General features: G+C 39.9%; 4 protein-coding genes across 5 annotated transcripts; 1 reads left to right on the top strand and 3 right to left on the bottom strand.

Moving 5' to 3' along the window:
- Positions 1-3,900: 3,900 nt before the first annotated feature.
- On the bottom strand, positions 3,901-4,635 carry LOC139190766 (uncharacterized). The gene has a single exon (XM_070811236.1). The coding sequence runs from the start codon at positions 4,633-4,635 to the stop codon at positions 3,901-3,903; it is 735 nt and encodes a 244-aa protein (XP_070667337.1).
- Positions 4,636-10,276: 5,641 nt separating this feature from the next.
- On the bottom strand, positions 10,277-10,981 carry LOC103452036 (large ribosomal subunit protein uL15x). The gene has a single exon (XM_008391508.4). It carries the CDS (start codon positions 10,882-10,884, stop codon positions 10,444-10,446), a length of 441 nt encoding a protein of 146 aa, XP_008389730.1. The 5' UTR covers positions 10,885-10,981; the 3' UTR covers positions 10,277-10,443.
- Positions 10,982-11,627: 646 nt separating this feature from the next.
- Positions 11,628-13,992, bottom strand: LOC103452035 (uncharacterized). Its single transcript, XM_008391507.4, has 4 exons — positions 13,399-13,992; positions 12,864-13,016; positions 12,551-12,756; positions 11,628-11,968 (listed from the first exon to the last, which is right to left on the bottom strand). The coding sequence occupies exons 1-4, from the start codon at positions 13,882-13,884 to the stop codon at positions 11,761-11,763; spliced, it is 1,053 nt and encodes a 350-aa protein (XP_008389729.1). The 5' UTR covers positions 13,885-13,992; the 3' UTR covers positions 11,628-11,760.
- Positions 13,993-15,474: 1,482 nt separating this feature from the next.
- Positions 15,475-20,991, top strand: LOC103452034 (ABC transporter B family member 26, chloroplastic). 2 transcript variants are annotated; one of them, XM_008391506.4, is made up of 18 exons: positions 15,475-16,128; positions 16,236-16,363; positions 16,675-16,717; positions 16,827-16,871; positions 16,976-17,098; positions 17,212-17,315; positions 17,726-17,780; positions 17,873-17,943; positions 18,051-18,153; positions 18,304-18,514; positions 18,760-18,833; positions 19,183-19,239; positions 19,322-19,396; positions 19,513-19,587; positions 19,665-19,946; positions 20,038-20,102; positions 20,184-20,244; positions 20,469-20,991. In XM_008391506.4, exons 1-18 carry the CDS (start codon positions 15,649-15,651, stop codon positions 20,547-20,549), a joined length of 2,133 nt encoding a protein of 710 aa, XP_008389728.2. In that variant the 5' UTR covers positions 15,475-15,648; the 3' UTR covers positions 20,550-20,991. The 2 variants fall into 2 exon arrangements, with proteins under 2 accessions (XP_008389728.2, XP_070666471.1); XM_070810370.1 differs by having other exon boundaries at positions 16,236-16,374.
- The last annotated feature ends 333 nt before the right edge of the window (positions 20,992-21,324 follow it).

The raw sequence follows: 21,324 nt of genomic DNA, 5'->3' as shown, positions 1-21,324 counted from the left end.
AAAAAGCACACTCACTGGTATGTCGAAGGGTCGTAGCCCCCGAGTCGCCCTTGACTGTGCTCGTCCTCGGGATAAGTCTCACCTATATGCGAATTAACTGTTTAAACGTTATTTAAAGCACATAGACAAAACTAGCTAATAACTCCTCATACAATACTCAAATGGAGTGTTTGAATATACCAACGTGATCTACACAACTCCACAAACATCCCCATATTTTTAGAAAAAAATTTCGACCACTCACGCCCTGGCCAAGGCACGGCCAGACGAAACCTACTTGCGGGCACGTGCCTAGCACACCCACGGCAACAGTGACGCCGTTAGGAATATTCCGTTAAATAGTAACAGAATCTATTAAAATTAACTAACACCGTTGGAATATTCCGTCAAAGTTGACGGAATATTCTGTCATCCCTAACCTCATAACTCCGACGACCGTCGCCGATGCCGAAAACTGGGCAAAACTTAAAACCTTGATATCTCACTCGATATTCAACCAAATTTCACGAATTTTATGTCAAAATGAAGCTTAGAACAAGTAGAACAAACCCATACCAGTTTTAGGACCTAAATCCCACGAGATTCGTCGGAAAAGTCCTCGATATTCTGGTCAAACCTGTAACTCGCCGTTATCGCTATTCCGACCTCCAAACTCTTCCAACAAACCACTCCTAGCCTCATGAGGACCTCCTTAAGCTACCTATAAGCTTGAAATCCCCCAAAACATAAGATTTTATGTTTGCATGAATAGTACCTCAAATCGGAGGTTAGAGTTCTCGGGGTTTTTTGGGTTTTTAGGTCCTAAAAATAGCATATATGAACTCAGGGACAAGCAAGGAGTTCAAATCTTACCTTCTTGACACTGATCCGTGCTTGAAGTGTGAGTTTTGTTGTTCGTCCGTACGCGAGGGAATGAGAGAGAATGAGTTCGAGGGTGAGAGAGTACGGGAGAGAAGAAAGAGAGGGAGAGTGTGTGTGCATGTTCCACATGGGTCACCAACCAACCACAAAATAACATCTAAGTCCCCAAAGTATGTCACACACATATTACAAAGTTCAACGTCCAAGGATAAAACCATTATTTTACATTATCGATAATAATAATTCGGGACGGGCTGTGACAATCTACCCACCTTATAAAATTTCATCCTCGAAATTACACACAACCAATACATTCACTAATAATCATAAAATAGACGTGGATACATCTCTCTCATCCGGTCTTCTGTCTCCCAAGTTTCTTCTTCCACTGAATGATTTCTCCATAATACTTTCACCAAACGCACGGTATTATTCCTTAGTTCCTTATCCTTCCAATCCAAAAGAGTCACTGGTTCCTCATCATAAGTCAAATCCGGATTAATTTCCAAAGGTTGAGGAGGAATCACATGTGAAGGATCTGAGACGTAATGTCGAAGCATCGAAACATGAAACACATCGTGTACCTTGGACAACTCTGGAGGTAACTCAAGCCTGTAAGCAACCTCACCGACTCGTTCGGTGATCAAATATGGTCCAATGTACCTAGGACTCAACTTGCCTTTCTTTCTAAATCGTACAACACATTTCCAAGGTGATAGCTTAATAAATACCCAATCACCTACATTATACTTCCGGTCAGTGGCATGCTTGTCTGCTAAGCTCTTTTGTTGATCTTGGGCCGCTTTCAGGTTAGACTTAATTACCTGAACATTTTGAGTAGTCTCGTCCACAATCTCAAGGCCTACTAAAACTCTTTCACCAACCTCTGACTAACATATAGGTGTACAACAAGATTTCCTGTAAAGTGCCTCAAATGGTGCCATACTAATACTCGAATGGTAACTGTTGTTGTAGGCGAACTCCATCAAATCCAAACAATCATGCCAACCATCGCCAAACTGCAGCACTGAAGATCTCAGCATATCTTCTAATGTCTTAATAGTTTTTTCAGATTGTCCGTCTGTCTGAGGATGATATGCCATACTATAAAGTAATCTCGTACCAAGAGTTCTTGAAATGCTACCCAGAACTTGGAAGTGAATCTAGGATCCCGATCTGAAATAATGTTAACTGGAACACCATGGTACTTCACAATCTTTGATATGAATAACTTAGCTAATCGGCTTCATGAATACTTTTCCCTCACTGGAATGAAGTGTGCTGACTTAGTCAGCCGATTAACTACCACCCAAATGCCGTCATATCCATTCTGTGTACGAGGAAGCTTGTACACAAAATCCATGGTAATATTTTCCCACTTCCACTGTGGAATGGGAAGCAGCTGCATCAACCCAAACGGCTTCTTCCTTTTAGCTTTAACCTATTGGCAAATGGCACACCTACTCACATATTCAGCGATTTCCCTTTTTATACCTAGCCAATAATAAAATGGTCAAATGGTATGACACATCTTTGTGCCTTCTGGATGCATCGCATATGCCGAAATATGTGCTTCATCCAAGATTTCTTTCTTTAACTCTGCGTTATTTGGCACATACATTCTACTTTCCTGCATAAGCATACCATAAGTTTCTCAAATCCTGAAATCTTTATTTTTTCCTTGATTCCTTGCTTGAATTATTTCCTGGGTCTCTTCATCATTCATTTGGGCCTCGAGCACACGATCAATTAAAATTGGCCTAACTTGAAAATTAGCAAGCAAGGCTTCCTCTCGATCTTCCACTCCTAACTCCACTTCAGTGGACCTCAAATCCACTAAAAGAGGAACATGACAATCATAGATGGCATTAAGTCTAGCTGGAGTCTTCCTACTAAGTGCATCTGCCACTGCATTTGCATGACCAAGGTGATACTCAATCGTGCAATCATAATCACTAAGTAACTCAATCCACCTCCGCTGCCAAAGATTAAGACCCTCTGAGTAAACAGGTACTGAAGACTTTTATGATTTGTGAAGATCTTACATTTCTCACCATAAAGATAATGTCTCCAAATCTTCAAAGCAAAAATAATAGCTGCTAACTCCAAATCATGAGTAGGGTAATTCTTTTCATGAGGTTTCAATTGTCTCGAAGCATAAGCAATCACCCTACCATGTTGCATCAATACACAACCCAGACCATTCAAAGAAGCATCATTGTAAACTTCAAAATTACCACTATCATATGGGAGTGTTAAAACATGTGCATGAGTGAGATATACTTCAACTGCTGAAAACTTTGTTCACAATTATCATCCCACTCAAACTTAACATTCTTCCGGGTCAACCTTGTCAATGGCAAAGAAATCACTGAAAAATCCTTAACAAACCGTCTATAATAACCTGCTAGGCCAAGAAAACTCCGTACCTCGGTGATGGTTCGAGGTTGTTCCCAATTCTCTACAGCTGCCACTTTTTGAGAATCCACTTGAATGCCTTGAGCAGAAATAACATGTCCCAAAAATGCCACTTAATCCAACCAAAATTGACATTTGCTAAACTTAGCATATAACTGGTGTTCCCTCAAACTTTTCAACACTAATTTAAGATGTCTGGCATGCTCAACCTTAGACTTAGAGTATACCAGAATATCGTCAATAAAGACAATAATGAACTTGTCCAAATATGGCTGGAATAATCGATTCATCATATCCATAAAAGCTGCTGGTGCATTTGTTAACCCGAATGGCATTACAAGACACTCATAATGACCATATCGAGTCCTGAATGCGGTTTTAGGGACATCTTCATTTTTAATCTTCAACTGGTAGTAACCAGACCTCAAATCAATCTTAGAGAATACACAGGCACCTTGGAGTTGATCAAATAAATCATCTATACGAGGCAATGGATAACTGTTTTTAATCGTTACTCGATTCAATTGCCTGTAATCAATACATAACCTTAAGGTTCTGTCTTTCTTCCTTACAAATAAAAATGAAACTCCCCAAGGTGAAATACTAGGCTGAATATAACATTTATCCACTAGGCTGAATAAAACATTTATCCACTAGTTCTTGTAACTGAACTTTCAACTCCCTCAATTCAGCAGGAGCCATTCTATAAGGAGTCAAAGATATAGGATTCGTACCTGGAAGCAGATCAATAATGAACTCCACATCTCTATCTGGCGGCAATCCAGGAAAATCCTCAGGGAATACATCCAGAAAATATCTGACCACACGCACGTCCTCCACACTACTAGGAGCATCATCGTTCAACACCACATAAGCCAAATATCCCTGACAACCTTTCGATAACAATCTTTTGGCTTTCATGGCAGAAATAATATCATGCCTCACCCCACTAGGCTTTCCTACAAATGTAACTTCAGGTAATCCAGAACGATGAAAAGTGATTGTCTTTCCATAACAATCAATCTTGACACGATTATAGTACAAATAATCAGTGCCCAAAATAACATCAAAATCCATAATATCCAACGGCATAAGATTAGCCGACATAACAACATCTTCCACCATCACTGGACATCCTGGATATACCCGATCCACAAAACATCTATCCCCTCTAGGCATAGAAAACTCTAAATCATATCTTAGGGGTGTAAGATAAGGTTGCGTCACTTGAGCAAATGTATGAGAAATAACAGAATGCGTAGCACCATAATCAATCAATACTCTAGCAAAATGACCAAGAATATTTAACGTACCCATGATCAAATCAGGATTGTTCTGAGCATCTTGCAGCGACATGTTATGGATACATCCCTGTTTCTGATGTTGTCCCTCACGACCTCTGTTAGCATGAACACCACGTCCTTGCCTTGGCTGACCAGACTACCTCGAGGATCCTGCACTGCTAGCAGCAATATCTACCTGTTAAGGCTGTCCCCCTTGGTACCATTGTGATTTACTGGCTGAATGTGGCTGATAAGGCATAGAACCTCTCTGATACTGAGAATAACCACTCTGACACTGAGGATCCTGAGAATACTGATATTGTCCTGAAGTATAAGAAGCAGTGTCGCCCTAATAATGATAGTCACTTCCACGACCAGTCTGAGCATAACGACTAGATCCTGAAGTTCGTTGGGTAGGTGCAAGTGATGGTAAGAAAGGCTGTTGGGGTCTCTGCTGACTCTGAGGACACTGAGCTGCCCTATGCCCCATTTGTCCACAAGTGTAGCATGCACTGCTGCCTCTCCTACACTCTCTGAAATGCCTATTATTACACATGCGGCATAAATGAGCACCTGAACCACCTGAACTACCAAAGTCTATCTGTCTCTGAAATCTCTGGCCTCTAGGAAATCTACCACCTCTCCTCTGCATATTAGAGCTCAATCCTCCACTAGAAGAGCTAGAACTGCCACCGCTTCTCTTAAAACTCTGGGTCTTACGAGGTCTTTGAGATGCTTGCCATTTTCCTTTATCATCTCGGCTCAGGTTCACATTCTTTTCTTCCTCATCCTCACTTTCAATAGGCATGTTCTCCGAGTCCTCAATCCACAGTAAAACCTCATAAAACTCTTGGTAAGTGGCACAGGGAGTCGATGTCGCTATAGAACGTCATTTCTTCTTAGTACCCAACCTGAAACGATGGAGCATCTCAACCGGATTAGCAGCAACCTTTGGATCATATCGCGACAAATCAGTGAACCTCATGTAATACTCATTCGCTGACATCTTTCCTTGCTTCAAATGGGTAAACTCTTGTTTCCTACGATCAATGTACTCAGGAGGAATGAACATTTTCCGAAACAACTCCTTAAATACTCCTCAGTCTGCAATCTCTGCTGGGGTCAACTGATAAGACTCATGTCTCCACCAGGATGCGAGCTGCTCCCCTAAAAACCAAGTAGTCATCTCGACCCATCTATCAGGAGGAAAGTTGCCCAGACTCTGCATCACAAGGAAAGTCTTCTCGATATGATTAAGCCACTGCTCCGCTCCCTCATGTCCTTCATTTCCTATGAAGTGATTCAGCTTCAGGTTATACACAGTCTCAAGAGGTGTCATTTGAAGATGACGGAGCGAAGACTGAATGGCATTAGCTATAGCTTCCCCTAATTGAATAATATCAGGGAAACTAAGCTCAGCTGAGTGATTGGGCTCTCTACGAGGCGGCATAGTTCTGACAAAAGACATCATAAGGATTAGAATATTCATGAACTATACAGGACTACTAAACCTAGGTTCTGATACCAAACTGTCACACCCCGACCAAGATCAAGGGATGCTGGCAATCACGTAAGGGTGACGTAGCCATGTGCACAGTGCGGAAGCAAATAAGATAAGAAATATACGAATAATTAAAAACTGAAAGTTAATAAAGTGCACTAATAACGGGAAGTGTTAGGAGTGAAATACAAAAGTAAATACTCCTAATCAGAGCATAAAAAGTCTAGGTGCAGTCCAGTAGGACAAGTACTAATTATACAGTACCATAAGATGTCTTACAATTATTTAGATATGTTAGAACCGCCGAAATCCTCATACCTAGCAACAGCAAGCTTACCTAAAACCTGGAGGGCCGCAAAACAGAAAACGTGAGTGGGCAAAAACGAATGTTTTACAAAACCATTTCATTAATCAACAATTCTAACCCCTTGCCATAAAACATATATAATTTTCCTAGAAATAGAATATAAGTTTATGCGTAAATATATATATATATATATATATCAATTCAAATCATGCTTCACATAATCATAATCATAAGTATGCCATGCCAAGATATCACAGAGTAAGTAATTCAAGTGAGAATAAATTCATGGATATATAACATATTAGCCGGAACCCATATAACATATTAGCCGGAACCCCTATAGAAGTCTGTACGGTTGCATTCATAGCTCAATATTCAAATCTAGCCGGAGTCATTACAATGACCTATACGGCACTCTACTGCACACGAGTCGGAACCAATGAAAATGTCTGTTCAACAGAACTGGGTGTAATATAAATATGCTCAATACTACTCTCTCGTAATAGCTGGGCGATAAATCGCTAGTCACCTACAAGTCGGAACCACCTATGATGGTCTGTACGACAAGACTATGCACCTAAATTGGATCCAATGTGAGCATATGGTGTGGGAGGTGACATCAATAACAGGCATGTGTCATATCTTTGGCTAAATAACAATCACCCTAGGTGCAGTTTCATGAGCTCAATGTTATTCAATCACATGCCATCAAACAATAATTCTCATAACCAAACATAACTCACCTGGCACTTACCTGAGCGTCCACAGCACCACAAGCATGTATATATATGCAATCAATTCAACTCATATACGAAATATAAATTTATATGCATGGCATTCAAGACATACTTTCATTTAAACGCATATTTCTGAGAAAATATCAAGAATATAAATATATACTGAAAACCAAAAACCCACTCACTAGTATGTCGAAGGGTCGTAGCCCCGAGTCGCCCTTAACTGCGCTCGTCCTCGGGATAAGTCTCACCTATATGCGAATTAACTGTTTAAATGTTATTTAAAGCAGATATAGGGTGTTTGAATATACCAACGTGATCTACACAACTCCACGAACATCCTCATATTTTTAGAAAATTTTTCTAACCACTCACGCGCTGGCCAAGGCATAGCCAGACGCACCACCCACGTGCGGGCACGTGCCTGGCACACCCACGGCAACAGTGACGTCGTTAGGAATATTCCATTAAATAGTAACGGAATCTGTTAAAATGAACTAACACCGTTGGAATATTCTGTCAAAGTTGACGGAATATTCCGTCATCCCTAACCTCAGAACTCCAGCGACCATCGCTGGCGCTGGAAACTGGGCAAAACTTAAAACCTTGATATCTCACTCGATATTCAACCAAATTTCACAAATTTTATGTCAAAATGAAGCTTAGAACAAGTAGAACAAACCCATACTAGTTTTAGGACCTAAATCCCACGAGATTCGTTGGAAAACTCCTCGATATTCTGGTCAAACCTGCAACTCGCCGTTCTCGCTATTCCGACGTCCAAACTCTTCCAACGAACCACTCCTAGCCTCGTGAAGACCTCCTTAAGCTACCTATAAGCTTGAAATCCCAAAAAACATAAGATTCTACATTTGCACGAATAGTACCTCAAATCGAAGGTTAGAGTTCTCGGGGTTTTTGGGGTTTTCAGGTCCTAAAAATAGCATATATGAACTCAGGGACAAGCAAGGATTTCAAATCTTACCTTCTTGATGTCGATCCGTGCTTGAAGTGTGAGTTTTGTTGTTCGTCCGTACGTGAGGGAAGGAGAGAGAGTAAGTCCGAGGGCGATAGAGTACGAGAGAGAAGAGAGAGAGGGAGAGTGTGTGTGTGTGTGTGTGTATGTTCCATATGGGTCACCAACCAACCACAAAATAACATCTAAGTCCCCAAAGTATGTCACACACACACACACTACAAAGTTCAACGTCCAAGGATAAAACCGTCATTTTACATCATCAATAATAATAATTCGGGACGGGCTGTGACATATATATGAGTAATTAGAATCCCTTATATTTTTTTTCCAACTTGTTTAGACAAACCATTTGTTACTTAACAAAATTTGATTAAGATGCTTTGATCAATTGCCAACTTAGCATTTTTTTATTTAATATATATCTACTTAAACTAGCTTACAACTAATTTCGTACCATTCAAGAATTTTAAATTCTTCGACTTTTTTTTCTATTAAAATATTAATTTAACTAATTCTTCATTATCACTAAAAAAAGAGATTAACTTCTTATTTATTATTTATTTAATTAGTCTCTTCGTTCATTTAAACAAAGTCATTAATATTTTCATAACAAAACTTCATTAATTTGTTAAAATTTTACGTATAGTTATATATAAAATGTATAAAAAATCCAAATGTACCATAAAACTAAATATACCCATAAGTAATCAAAAGTACCAATATAATCAAACAAACATACAATCAAACGTACCTCTAATGAAATTGTAGAAAAAAATGTTTAGTCAAATTTTTAAAAGAAACAGATGTTTAATCAACGAAATTAAAAAACGAAATGCCTATATCAAGACACCCCGACCGTTTGGTATATGAACACATGCCCCTCGGCACTTCGGTCGGCAGAACTACTTATATGAACAGGAACGCCAGACTTGGATTGTCTGCCATACTAGTTGTGGTGCCCTTCCATGCTCTCCTATTTTGTGCGGTCACGGTTAAAACACGTCAATATTTTATATTTTTATTATTTTTTGTCTTATTATCTTATTAAAAAATTAATATAAAATATTGACGTGGCTTAATCGTGACCGCACAAAATAGGAGGGCATGGAAGGGCACCATAACTAAGAGGGCAGACAATCCAAGTCCAAGATCACAACCACCTCTTTGTTCTCAGTGCACGCAAACGATGGTTCGGATTAGAATTTCTTTATAAGCACACCCACACGTTAATAGGTCAATTGTAAAGATGACTACTTGACTAGCTATCTATGTGTGTTTATTCTTGGCATAGCTTTGCTAAGCTAGGTAGCTAGGGTTGCATTTTGGTATTAGGTTGATAAGTTTTAAAATCCAAGTGGGTTGGTATTCATCCTAAATGGCATGTAAGGGTATCTTCAAATAAGATGTTAAAACTGTCACATAAAGATACGGCTGTAAAAAATGCCAATAAACTCTCTTTACTGAGTCTTCAGTTTTTTACATGGTGCTGAGCCAATTGAAGGTAAACTATTATGCTGTCAAATTTTTGTAATAAAGTTTTATTGAATGTGATGCAATATACAATAAATGTTATTGTGTGTTCAAAGTATTGTTTTGGTTGTCTCAATAATTAGACCCCACAAAGAAGCAACAAAAATTATAAAATGACATTACTATTTAACATATCGGTCGAAGCAAAAAATTATACAAAATGTCAAATTAGCACATAAGTTATCAAATATGATTTTTTATGCTGGAATTAGAATTAATGATTGGCCAGCTTTTGTGAACAGCTATTTTACTCGTTAAATGCAGGAAGATACAAAGATGGCCGATAATTAATTATAATTAATTTGACGAATTGCTACCACAGTGTGCCATTAACTATTGCTACCCAAACTTGCACATTGCCACAACCATACAGACCGGCAAAAAGCATACATCCCGTGCATTGGACTAACAAGATAAAGTTAAGACATACGCCCTGCACAAATGTTGTCGAAAAGAAATGAAATGCACAAATGCAAAAATTTGATCTCACAAGTTCAAGTGGCGTCGAATCAACATGAATTTCAATGCTGCATTCGCAGAGCATACAGAGCAACGATCACAAATTTTCGAAATCGGATAATCCTGAATCATAATGCCAACCAAAATGTAGCAAACAGAAATCGAAACAAACCCATCACGATAACAAAACATAATCATACGTTCACAGAAAAACCATTCATTTGGAAAAACAGAAATGCATATAAATATCCGCTAATTAAACTTCCAAAATATAACATAAACTGTAGCTCAGCAGTCTAAACTGAAATTCAATTCCAAAAAACAGCAACTTTAATCCGAAACCTTAATGCTAAAAAAACAACCCAAACCTAAGCGGTGAGCACGACGGCGCCACCGGCCTCCTTAATCTTCTTCTCGGCGGTCTTGGAGATGAGCTTGGCCTTGACCACGATGGGCTGGTTCTGCGGCAACTCGCCCTTGCCGAGGACCTTGAAGAAGCCGTACTGAGTGACATCGATGAGCGGGGCGTTGTCCTTGGTGGCCCTGTCCTTGGCCTCCTGAGGGAGGAGCGACCAGAGCTTGTCGACGTTGACGATGGGGCAGTAGAACTTGTTGCGAAGCTTGTGAAAGTACCTCATACCGACTTTACCGAAATACCCAGGATGGTACTTGTCGAAGAGGATCCGGTGGTGGTGCATGCCTCCGGCGTTACCGCGACCTCCGGGATGCTTGCGGTGCTTGCCGATACGACCGTGACCGGCGCTGACGTGGCCTCTCTTCTTGCGGTTCTTCTTGAATCGGGTCGTCATTTCTCTCTGTTCCCCGAGTCTGCACCTCCTTCTCTCACTCACCTAGCTAGGGTTTCGGCGGCACTGAAGATTGAGGGAGGTAGGGACATTGGGATATTTATTTGGTGGGAATTTATGTGAGTTTACGATTTCGCCCTGAGTTAGGTTAGATTGTTTCTCAGCCCATAATCTGTACTCTTTGCCATAGCCCAATAATCCGGCCCACACAAGAAACACGTTTAGACCTAAGTCTACCGGAGAGTTTTAATTTTCTCATATTGCACCCCTAAGGTTTTAGAATCATATCAATTCGTCTTCTATCATGTTGAACTGACTTCTAGACTGTATAGAGACCACACTTAAATCATTAAATGATTCGTTGTCGTTTCGGAGTACGATTCATTGATTGAGAAGAAGGGAAGCTTCATCATGATTTAGCTTGGTAGACTCACCGGGATGACGCCTTATTAACCAATTAGATCTCGCATGAATAAGTACCCTACGAAGTTTGTAGTGTCATTCATCTTGTACAAGCGGATAACACGTTCTCTACAACAACGTGAGGAATGGAGCAAACCCAGCGACATGTAACACAAGATGAGTTTGGTGACTCTTGGTTTGTCCGGTTCAAATGTTGACTTCATGAATGAATTGATACATTCTCAAATCGATGACAAATTGAAACCTATTTGATAATATTCGCTTTCTAAGTTGTTAAAAAAAGGTTACTCAAATAAAAAGGAGTTGGAAATGAAAATGCAACCTTGAGAAAGAAGTAGAGAAATTCAATATTTTAACCCTGAAATGTACATATATTACAAGAACAACCTAAAATTACATGAACAAGATGATGTACACGTCAATGATACACAAATACAACAAAAGGGTTTGTACAATTCAGTTTTGAATAAAGAGGGCAGCTCCAACTAAACCCAACCACAATGTCAAACCTATCCAAAAGGCTTGGCTTTTCTCCAGACCGATTGGAGGCCGCCATACCATAAAGTCTCCGAAATAGTCTTTAGACGAAGAGAGCTGATTGGTCACTGTTCCGCTGCTAATCGGTTCCTTGTCTTTGTATTTATCACTCCACGTTCCGGCATAGCTGCATTGCTCAAGCATCATAAACCGCATTAGTCAGGGAGGATTTGAGATGAATTGCAGGAAATGATAAAACACTGAGACGTAAATGCGTGCTCAAGACCAAAAGCGATATGGTCATCAAACGGCCTCCAAGTCATTCAAAACTAAGTCACTGAATTGTGAAGAAAATACAGCCAACGGTTTTAGTTCAATTTGTTTATTTGCAGCCCTGCTTCTTTAGAACTAGTAAAGACCAAGATAAGGGTGACACCAACTCAATGCACTGATTTCAGAGAGTCCAAATGTTAATTGAGAGAACTTCAAGATTACCAAATGTTCGTCAAGAGGTTAATTTTCGGTTTGACCATCTTAAACAAAGATTTAGGGATCAACAATGTATCCATTACTTTGGAAGGATCTAATGCTCAATGACGAGGGCACCAAATGTGGTGGCTTTATAATTGATACACCGAGAACTGGAAAGCCCTATGCAGGTAACACGGGGATTGCCCTATGCAGGTCAGAGGAACACTAAGTACTAACCATATGCTAAAGGAACAATTAGTCAATTACAATGCTTTTGTTGAGTCAAAAGGACCAATACCTGTCGTAACTGGAACCAATGAGCGGTATGGTTACCATCTCTTCTTGGGATATCTTGAGCTTTGGCGCTTGCAAAATGTAACGAAGCTCTGCAGCTTGGCGCCGGATGCTAACACTCGGGTGCTTCTTCTCCAATTGATGGTAAAGTTCAATGCAATCGGTATGGCGGTTATTAGCCTCGTAGGCCATAGCAAGCCAAATTTGTATCTGAAAAGTATACCGCCGAAATTTCCATTAGCATTTGATCAAACATGTAGCGGCATTAACACAATTGTCAAAAGGAGATCATCATAGTCAATGGGACTTAAACCAACCTCACCACCGAATAACGTGGGCCTAGGAATGATCGTGAGCGCGCCTTCTAAAAACTCAATGGCACGGCCGTACATGCCCCTTCCATACGCCTTCTGCCCCAAATCAAACATCAACTGTGCCGTGGCCCTCCGCTCCGCCTGCTCCTTAGCCACCTGCCCTCGTACCATAACAACAAACAAAATCAATCAATCTCATTACAACTACAATTGGAGCTACCAGTAATTTAACCACCAATCGTGAAATCGAATAACCAGCTATACACCCAAAGCAATGAACTTTTCGAGAATCGAGCTTCAATTTGGTATATAAATTTATTCGGGAAATAATTTCCGCGCAACTCTTTTCTCCCTATGCACACCTTCATCACATGTTGTATACATGTCACATAAGTTATGTGCCTCGTTTTATTCAATCTAAAAGCCAGAATTAAACCGCGAGTGCAAGGGAGAAAGGGTGTGTGCAAATCACTTCTCAGTTATCAACGTAAAATCGAAAACTTTACTACTAAACAGTAAATTAGCTCAAAAGACTGACCTTTTCCAGCTCTTTCCTCACTCTCATCCGCTTCTCCTGCTCCGTCTCTTCCCTGCCGTCGTCTTCAAAATCCTCCTCCATCCGGCTCTGTATCTCCTCCGCCTTCTTCTCCAGCTCCCTCCTCTCCTCGATCTCCTTCACCCTCTTCCGCATTTTCTTCTCCCAATCCAACGGCTCCTGATCGTCCCCGTCCCCGTACCCATTCCCGTTCCCCTCCTCGTCCCTGTCGAAGTTCACGCCGTTTACTTTCGAATTCGCCTTCCCCCGAGCCACGACTCGCTGGCTCCGAGTCTCCCCGTCCGAGTCAAACCCCTTTACCGCAATAAAACCGTTGAGTGCCTGACACTGCGGGTCCCGCTTCGGCAAGATCAGACTCAGGTTCAAAAGGGCGTCGAGCGCCACCGGACGAGTCTTCCGGTCTGGAATTACTGTCCTGGGCGACGTGACGTCTAGTAGCAGAGCTAGGTTTCCGATAACCACGGCCATCGTGTCCCGGGAAGAGTCAGAGCGGAAGAGAGAGTGGAGTAAGGTATGGGATTCCCGCTGAAAAAGACGGTGAGAGAGATATTTGGGTCGTTGATTTATTTAGACGGATATACCCTTAAACTTACACGTAATTACGTTTTTAATCTGGGTGCTGTGGAAAATAGATTCTGTGTTTGGCGAGGGCAATATTGTTGGAAAGCATGTGAACGTGGCGCGTCACAGGCGAGAGACGTGTGGCAACTGTAGCAGCCTCGACTTGTCTCGGGAAAACACGTTACTTACGCCGTCGTTTTACCACAGGCGTACACGAGTCAATACATTTTTCGCCGGAATTTCAGATATGCCCCATAAAGTTTTGGCTTCTTTACATTTCATCCCTCAACCTTTTTGATATATTAGTACACGCTTAACTGTAATTTGGTTTGGTTTGCTTAACTATAATTTTTGGGGATATCCAATGAAAGAGGCAACTGTCTTGAAATGAGCATTTTATATTTTCGGATGCTATAAAAGTTGTATAATAAAAAAGAGAAATTATATTCACACACCCTAAATTACTTCTCCCACACCTTTTTAATTTTTTAATATTTTCTACACACCACTAACACTTGATAGAAAAATATTAAAAAATTAAAAATGTGTGAGAGAAGTAATTTGGGGTGTGTGAATATAATCTCCCATAAAAAAATGTAAAATTTAAATCTTGATTGAAAAATGTAAATAGAAATGAAAATTTGCATTTTTTTTACCTCTTTTGGAGGTGGGCTTTGCTAAACAAATAGAGAAAATTAAATGGGATTCTAAGTTTGTATCTTTATTATTGGAGTACAACTCATCCTTACGCTCGAAAAAATATAAAATGAAATGTAAATGTGATATTTACACCTCTCCATTACAAAATGTCCCAATCTTGCTCCTCAAGATACTTTATTGTGGAATTAACAAGGAGAACACTAATAATATTTTTTATGTATGAAATAAATTATACGTGTTATTGTGATTTATAATATAAAATAAAAATAAAACAAAAAAAAAAGTTTTAAGTTCAACTATTTTCATTGCACAAGAGTTAAAATTTATTAGTTTAAAGCCAAAATGTGCATTTACGATGATATAACTTTTAGAGTCAACTATGACTTTATAACTTTACGCCGAAACATTAAAAATAGCCTAAATGAGGAAGCAGATATTGGCAATGAAATATGAGTAGCAAAATCATGGAAAAACAATTTCAAGTGACTAAAGCTATATAATTATTGAACCATAACATATTCCTTTTGTTAATTGTTTTTAATGGATGTTGTAGAAAGGGGACGAACTGGGGGGGGGGGGGTTATGAGTGCAATAGTTCTTTCTCCTTCAAGGGAGAGTTGGTACCTCACAAATGACGATTGACAAAGAACTAATCTCCCATAATCCTTCTATGAAAAAAAAAAAACACAAAACTCTTTTTTAAAACTTCATGGACCAATCGGAACCAAACTAAAACTTAAAAGTTCAAAGTGGAACGACCGCAAATTTCCGAGGGTAAATTTGCAATTAAATTTTGTAGTTTTCCATTTTTTTGGGCAACGTTAGTCCTGAGTACCCGCAACAGCTGATGTGTGAACTCTCGACTTCCACATCTTCGTCTCCTCGACTCAAACGTACCACAGAGCCTCGGGGAGAAAGAGAGAGAGAGAGAGGAGAGAGGAGAGAGAGAGAGAAAGAGAGAGAGAGAGAGAGAGGGGATATATACCAGAGCCATAGCTTTTTCTCCATCCAATGCCCCCTTCAACCATGGCCAAGCCTCTCTGCAACTTCCACCCTCCTCTCCTCTCCTCCTTCCGCCACAAACAACCTCTCATCACAATAACCCCTCGCGAACTCCGCCATTTCACCTCCGCAACCCGAACCACCACCCTCAACCCTCGCCTTTCTCTCTCCACCCATTCCTCCAATTCCACACGCTTCCACTTCTCTCCCCCGAAATCGACCTCCGTCAACGGCTACGCGACCACCGAAGAGTACAAAAACGGCGCCGAAGAAGCCGATGTCCAGCTGTCAGAGAAGCTCCGGCAACTCTTCGCGTTTCTCCGCTCGATATTACCGGGAGGGACTTGGTGGAGCTTCTCCGATGAGGCGGATATTAGAATCTTCGCGAAGCCGGTGACTGTTGCGCGCGCTCTCACTCGGATGTGGGGCTTGGTTGCTCGTGACCGTTGGGTCATCTTTGCCGCTTTCTCCGCCCTAATTGTTGCTGCGGTTCGTCGTTTTTTCTTCATTTCAAACTTCAAAGGTTGTAACTTTTTCTGTGGATTTTGTTTTTTAGTATACTGAATTGTTTGGTATTGCTGCTGCTGCTGCTTCAGCTTTCGGAGATATCCATACCGCATTACTTGACAGCGTCAATATTCACGGCGCAGAGCGGCGAAGTCGCGGTGTTCCGTCAAAATGTGCGGCTGTTGGTGCTTCTTTGTGTTGTTTCGGGAATTTGCAGGTCAAAATCTTGTATGGACAAAGTTCCCTTCTTCTTTATTTTTTGACACAGCAATATTCTAAACTACTATAATTTTCCGGCGAGCATTCAATTCCGGTCAATGCTGTGGCGCACTGCCCTGCCCTGCCGGCGGAATGCAACCTGTTTGATAAGCTTTAATATCTAAATTACCGCTTTTCTGGAAGAAATCTTGATTAATTTCATATGCAATCACTGAACTTTTCACACTTGATATTTGGAATTTGTATACTTCTCGAGCGATCAGTTATTTGAGACAGCTGCTGACCTCATAATCTGTTTCTGGACTTCAGTGGTATACGAGGATGCTGTTTCGGCATTGCAAATATGCTTCTTGTGAGTCCCTGTCATGATTGCCCCCCTCTTCAACTCCGCCCCGTCTCCTCACATGCTTTTTTTCTTTTTTCTGAATTACTTACTTGGATCGTTTCATGTCATATTTTAGGTCAAGAGAATGAGGGAAACACTATACTCTTCACTTCTTGTTCAGGTTCTGAAATTATTAGATTTTCCGTTTTCTTGTATCCGCCAAACTTTAACGTTGTAGATATACCGGTTTATTCTGTGACTTATTACATAGTATTTCCATTGTAGGATATATTCTTTTTTGACACTGAAACAGTTGGTGATTTGACGAGTAGGCTAGGGGCAGATTGTCAGCAAGTATCACGAGTTATTGGGAATGATCTCAATATGATATTTCGCAATGTTCTTCAGGTAGTTTTACTACTTTAATCATCATTTCTGGTTTATTCACTACTTTATCAATTGATTCTGAGTTTGCCTATGCTCTTGAGATTTATTTTATCTTTCCCATGGTTCTTTTTCAGGGGACAGGCGCGATGATCTATTTACTAGTTTTGTCACGGCCTCTTGGTTTATGCGTATTGGCGATATGCTCTACTTTAGCAGCAATTATGCTGATATATGGCCGGTAAAACTTTTCACAGTTTCGTCAGTACTTCTTCCTCTATATGTAGAACTGCCTTGCTAAACTTATATGTTACTGTAAAATTTATCTGTTAATATGATTTGGGTGTGTTTCAAATTTTCAATAGAAGAATGGGTAACAATAGAAATCTGTATGCCGTTGGAGGTGAATGATTCGTTGTAGTTTGGTCTGTGTCGCTTTACAAAGACAAGTAAGGAATAACGTTGGGGAAAAAATATTGTTGTCATTTCAGAACAACAAGATGCCCTATGACTTCACATCAGATATTAATCTTTATTGGGGAGAAATGGACAGAAATGTCTGTATCACACGCTTGTTGTTACTGAGTCCGGCTCTTTCTGATCATTGTTAATTTAAAAAGGTTGAGGCTTAAAACCTTTCCTTTCTTATAGGTACCAAAAGAAGGCAGCGAAGCTAACTCAGGAGTTCACTGCTTCTGCCAATGAGGTAGAATTGAAAATGTTAGATATAATTGTTTTGTTGAAGCTTGGGTTCTTAAGTGATTTATAGTTTACCTGAGTTTTCTTCATATAATGTAGGTTGCACAAGAGACATTCTCTTTGGTGAGAACTGTTCGTGTTTATGGAACAGAAGAACAAGAACTTGGAAGGTGACAGATGCTATAGAATTGAACCTTTTACCAGTTTGAGATTTGACAAGTGCAGAGATGTTTCTTAGTGGTTGACAGAGATGTTTACATCTATGCATGCTGTATAGGTACAAACTGTGGCTGGGGAAACTAGCTGATATAAGTGTGCGGCAAAGTGCTGCATCTGGTTTCTGGAACTTGAGCTTCAACGCTCTTTATCACTCAACACAGGTCTAGCTTTTTCAATGTTTCAGAGAGATGATTTTAATTTCAAAATAGCCACATTCTGGCATTCATGATCAAGACAAGTTTCTTTTTTATTTTCTTCATCCTACTACTCCTTGTAGTTGACTTCGTTTATTGGCACACACAATTTTCTAGGTCATTGCCGTGCTGATAGGAGGAATGTCTATTCTTGCTGGCCATATTACAGCAGAGAAACTTACAAAGTTTATATTGTACAGCGAGTGGCTAATTTATTCAACATGGTGGGTGGGGGACAATTTATCCTCTCTGATGCAATCTGTTGGGGCAAGTGAAAAAGTGTTCCAATTGATGGATCTCTTGCCCAGTGACCAATTTATATCGAAAGGCAAGGAATTTATAAATTTCATGAACATTTTACATCAATATGTTGTTTCCCGCTAAAATTAGGTTAATTATTTTTTGGTACTTTCTGTAGTTTATTTGTTTTGTTTCGCACTATTGACGTGCCATAAATTTTTATGTTGATGTTCTTTGTCAGTAGTGACGATTCAGCACATCTGCTTTATTTTTTTCTTCTAGTAACTTTTTTTAATATTTTATTTGATTGGATTTTTTATGTTTGTGTGGCAGGATCAAAGTTGCAAAGGCTGGTTGGACATGTTGAGTTTGTAAATGTGTCTTTTCATTATCCTACAAGACCAACGGTATATTCCCTACACAAATACTGCATCTGGGTTCTGTTTATGACAGCCTGGTTTCTTATATTCCTGGGAAATTTTTTAACTAGAAGCTGCTTACTTTGGTTTTTTTGTCTTTCCCACTAAAGTTTCTCATCTTCTACCGAGTTTGTTTTTGGTTTCTATGCCTTTAGGGGTACACAAATTACTAATTTAAGTTTATGTAGCATTAAAATTTACACCACCAAATTCCTAATGACAACATTTTATTGCCACCTGTTTCGTTTGACTGGGCTATAGCTGATTTGAAATATTTATATAATTCTTTGTTGCTTAAAATTGTTAAAATTGCTGATGCAAGTAGACATTTGAATAGGTATCTGTACTGCAAAACGTCAGCTTATTGGTGAAACCTAATGAAGTGGTTGCTATTGTGAGTATCACTGACTCTATTTATTTCTTATTCTCCCTGCTAAAGTTAAGCACTCAACTTTGCAATCTTCTAATTTTCTTAGGTTGGTCTTAGTGGGAGTGGAAAAAGCACACTAGTGAATCTTTTGCTCCGTCTTTATGAGCCAACAAATGGTCAGGTAGAACAAGTTAAAGCTTTCCATATATGTGTTTCAACAAAAAGAAAAAAAAAAAGAGAGGAAGGATCTGTGATGCTGAGATTCGGTAGTTGAAATATACGTTGCTTTAATTGCAGATTTTGATTGATGGCTTTCCTCTACAAGATTTAGACGTCATGTGGTGGAGGGAAAGAATCGGATTTGTTGGACAGGTTCTTATTTTACTTTCAGCATGAAAATTAGCAGATTATTAAGTAGACCTTGTCTTCTTACGTTTCAATCTAAACAGGAACCCAAACTTTTTCGTATGGACATTAGCTCAAATATTAGATATGGATGCACTAGAGATATAACACAGGAAGATGTAGAATGGGCTGCAAAGCAGGCATATGCACATGATTTCATTTTATCCCTGCCCAATGGATATCATACTCTTGTCGATGACGATTTGCTCAGTGGGGGACAAAAGCAACGAATTGCTATTGCCAGGGCTATCCTTAGGGACCCAACCGTTTTGATCCTTGATGAAGCCACAAGCGCACTGGATGCAGAGAGTGAACACAACGTGAAGGTAAGCATTTATTGGCAATAAGCTCCCCACACCCTGAACCACAAGGTATTAAAAGGATAAGTAATTTGATGTGGCATTCACTCATATCCAGGGTGCTCTTCGTGCTGTCAGAAGTGATAAGACAACAAGGAGAACTGTCATCATTATTGCCCACAGGTTGGTTGTCTAATAACCGCTCTATTTTATTGTCCGCTGGGTGATTCTGACTTCTGAAAGTCGGCTGCCTCATTTATACAGGCTATCGACCATACAAGCTGCTGACAGGATAGTGGTAATGGATGCTGGTAGAATTGTTGAGGTTAGAAACTTTGTCTATCCCTCACAGATATCCCTGCTTAGAGAAAAACCTTGTAGGATACTATTACTATCAATCGATCTCTCGTACTAGAGTTTTATTCAGTTTCTTTGTTCTTTTTCGGGGTTGAAGTTCTGGTGCTTGATGTAGGCACCAACCCAACCAGGAGTGTCTTTTGCACCTGCTATTTGATTATGTAACCTGAATACAACTTTTGTGTTACACAGACTGGCAGTCACAGGGAGCTTCTCGTTGATGGTGGCCTCTATGCACGACTGACGAGAAGGCAAGCTGATGCTGTGGCATGATCTAAGAGGATCATGACACCACAAGTTTAACTCGTATTTGTTCGATTAATGTTTATGAGATGCATCATGGACCATGGAGGTGCAACCAAATTTCGTACTGCTGACCCATACAACACGTGAAAGAGAAGTCGCACTGGGTGTAAAGCTGTGAAGCGAGGTCAATAGATCATGCAGCACAGAAGCTGGTGTAGTAGTGATGCTTCGCCATCCCCGTAAGGTATGCAAATGCCGCTACAAACGGAATCTGCAACATCGGATTTACCTCTTTTTGGGACGTCCGAAGTATAATTAGAAAAAGCACAGATGTATGGATTGAATCCAGTGACCGGAAATATACTTGTACATCAACTAGAATTTGTGTATGCACTAACCGTTGGAGTCGACTAAAACGAACAGACACAACTATATCAAATGTTTTGAGTTATTAATTATGATTTTACTACCTTGTTTGGCTCTGGGTAAAATTGCTTAATCCTACCACATTTTTGTGACTCACTCACTTTCTTTGTGTGAAGTCAAGCTTTTGGGTAGGAAGTACAATGTACCACATTTCTTTCGTTTTTCGAATCTGTGATACAATGGATATTGGGGAACTTGAACACATAATCTTGGTAGTAAACGCTTTTAACTTACAAGTGCTTTGACCCCATAAAAAAAAATAAAATAAAAAAAACCTACAAGTGCTTCTCGAGATTAACAATTCTTGATAGAGAAAAGGTAAATGAGTAATTAAATTTTCAAACCAAATAATATGTCATCAGTAAGAAATCGGCAT

The sequence above is a fragment of the Malus domestica genome, chromosome 13 (genome assembly GCF_042453785.1).
Source record: "Malus domestica chromosome 13, GDT2T_hap1".
Classification (NCBI taxonomy): Eukaryota; Viridiplantae; Streptophyta; class Magnoliopsida; order Rosales; family Rosaceae; genus Malus; species Malus domestica.
The sequence above is the reverse complement of the archived record's forward strand: the minus strand, read 5'-3'. Positions and strand labels throughout refer to the sequence as shown.

What these genes read in the sequence shown, in the direction of transcription:
- LOC139190766 (XM_070811236.1), bottom strand. Translation starts at nt 4,635, where the DNA reads ATGTCGCTGCAAGATGCTCAGAACAATCCTGATTTGATCATGGGTACG.
- LOC103452036 (XM_008391508.4), bottom strand. Translation starts at nt 10,884, where the DNA reads ATGACGACCCGATTCAAGAAGAACCGCAAGAAGAGAGGCCACGTCAGC.
- LOC103452035 (XM_008391507.4), bottom strand. Translation starts at nt 13,884, where the DNA reads ATGGCCGTGGTTATCGGAAACCTAGCTCTGCTACTAGACGTCACGTCG. An exon ending in CCACGTTATTCGGTGGTGAG is followed by an intron (nt 12,757 to 12,863) that starts GTTGGTTTAAGT and finishes TATACTTTTCAG; the next exon opens with ATACAAATTTGGCTTGCTAT. An exon ending in ATTGGTTCCAGTTACGACAG is followed by an intron (nt 11,969 to 12,550) that starts GTATTGGTCCTT and finishes TGAGCAATGCAG; the next exon opens with CTATGCCGGAACGTGGAGTG.
- LOC103452034 (XM_008391506.4), top strand. Translation starts at nt 15,649, where the DNA reads ATGCCCCCTTCAACCATGGCCAAGCCTCTCTGCAACTTCCACCCTCCT. An exon ending in GAAGAACAAGAACTTGGAAG is followed by an intron (nt 17,944 to 18,050) that starts GTGACAGATGCT and finishes CATGCTGTATAG; the next exon opens with GTACAAACTGTGGCTGGGGA. An exon ending in ATTATCCTACAAGACCAACG is followed by an intron (nt 18,834 to 19,182) that starts GTATATTCCCTA and finishes ACATTTGAATAG; the next exon opens with GTATCTGTACTGCAAAACGT.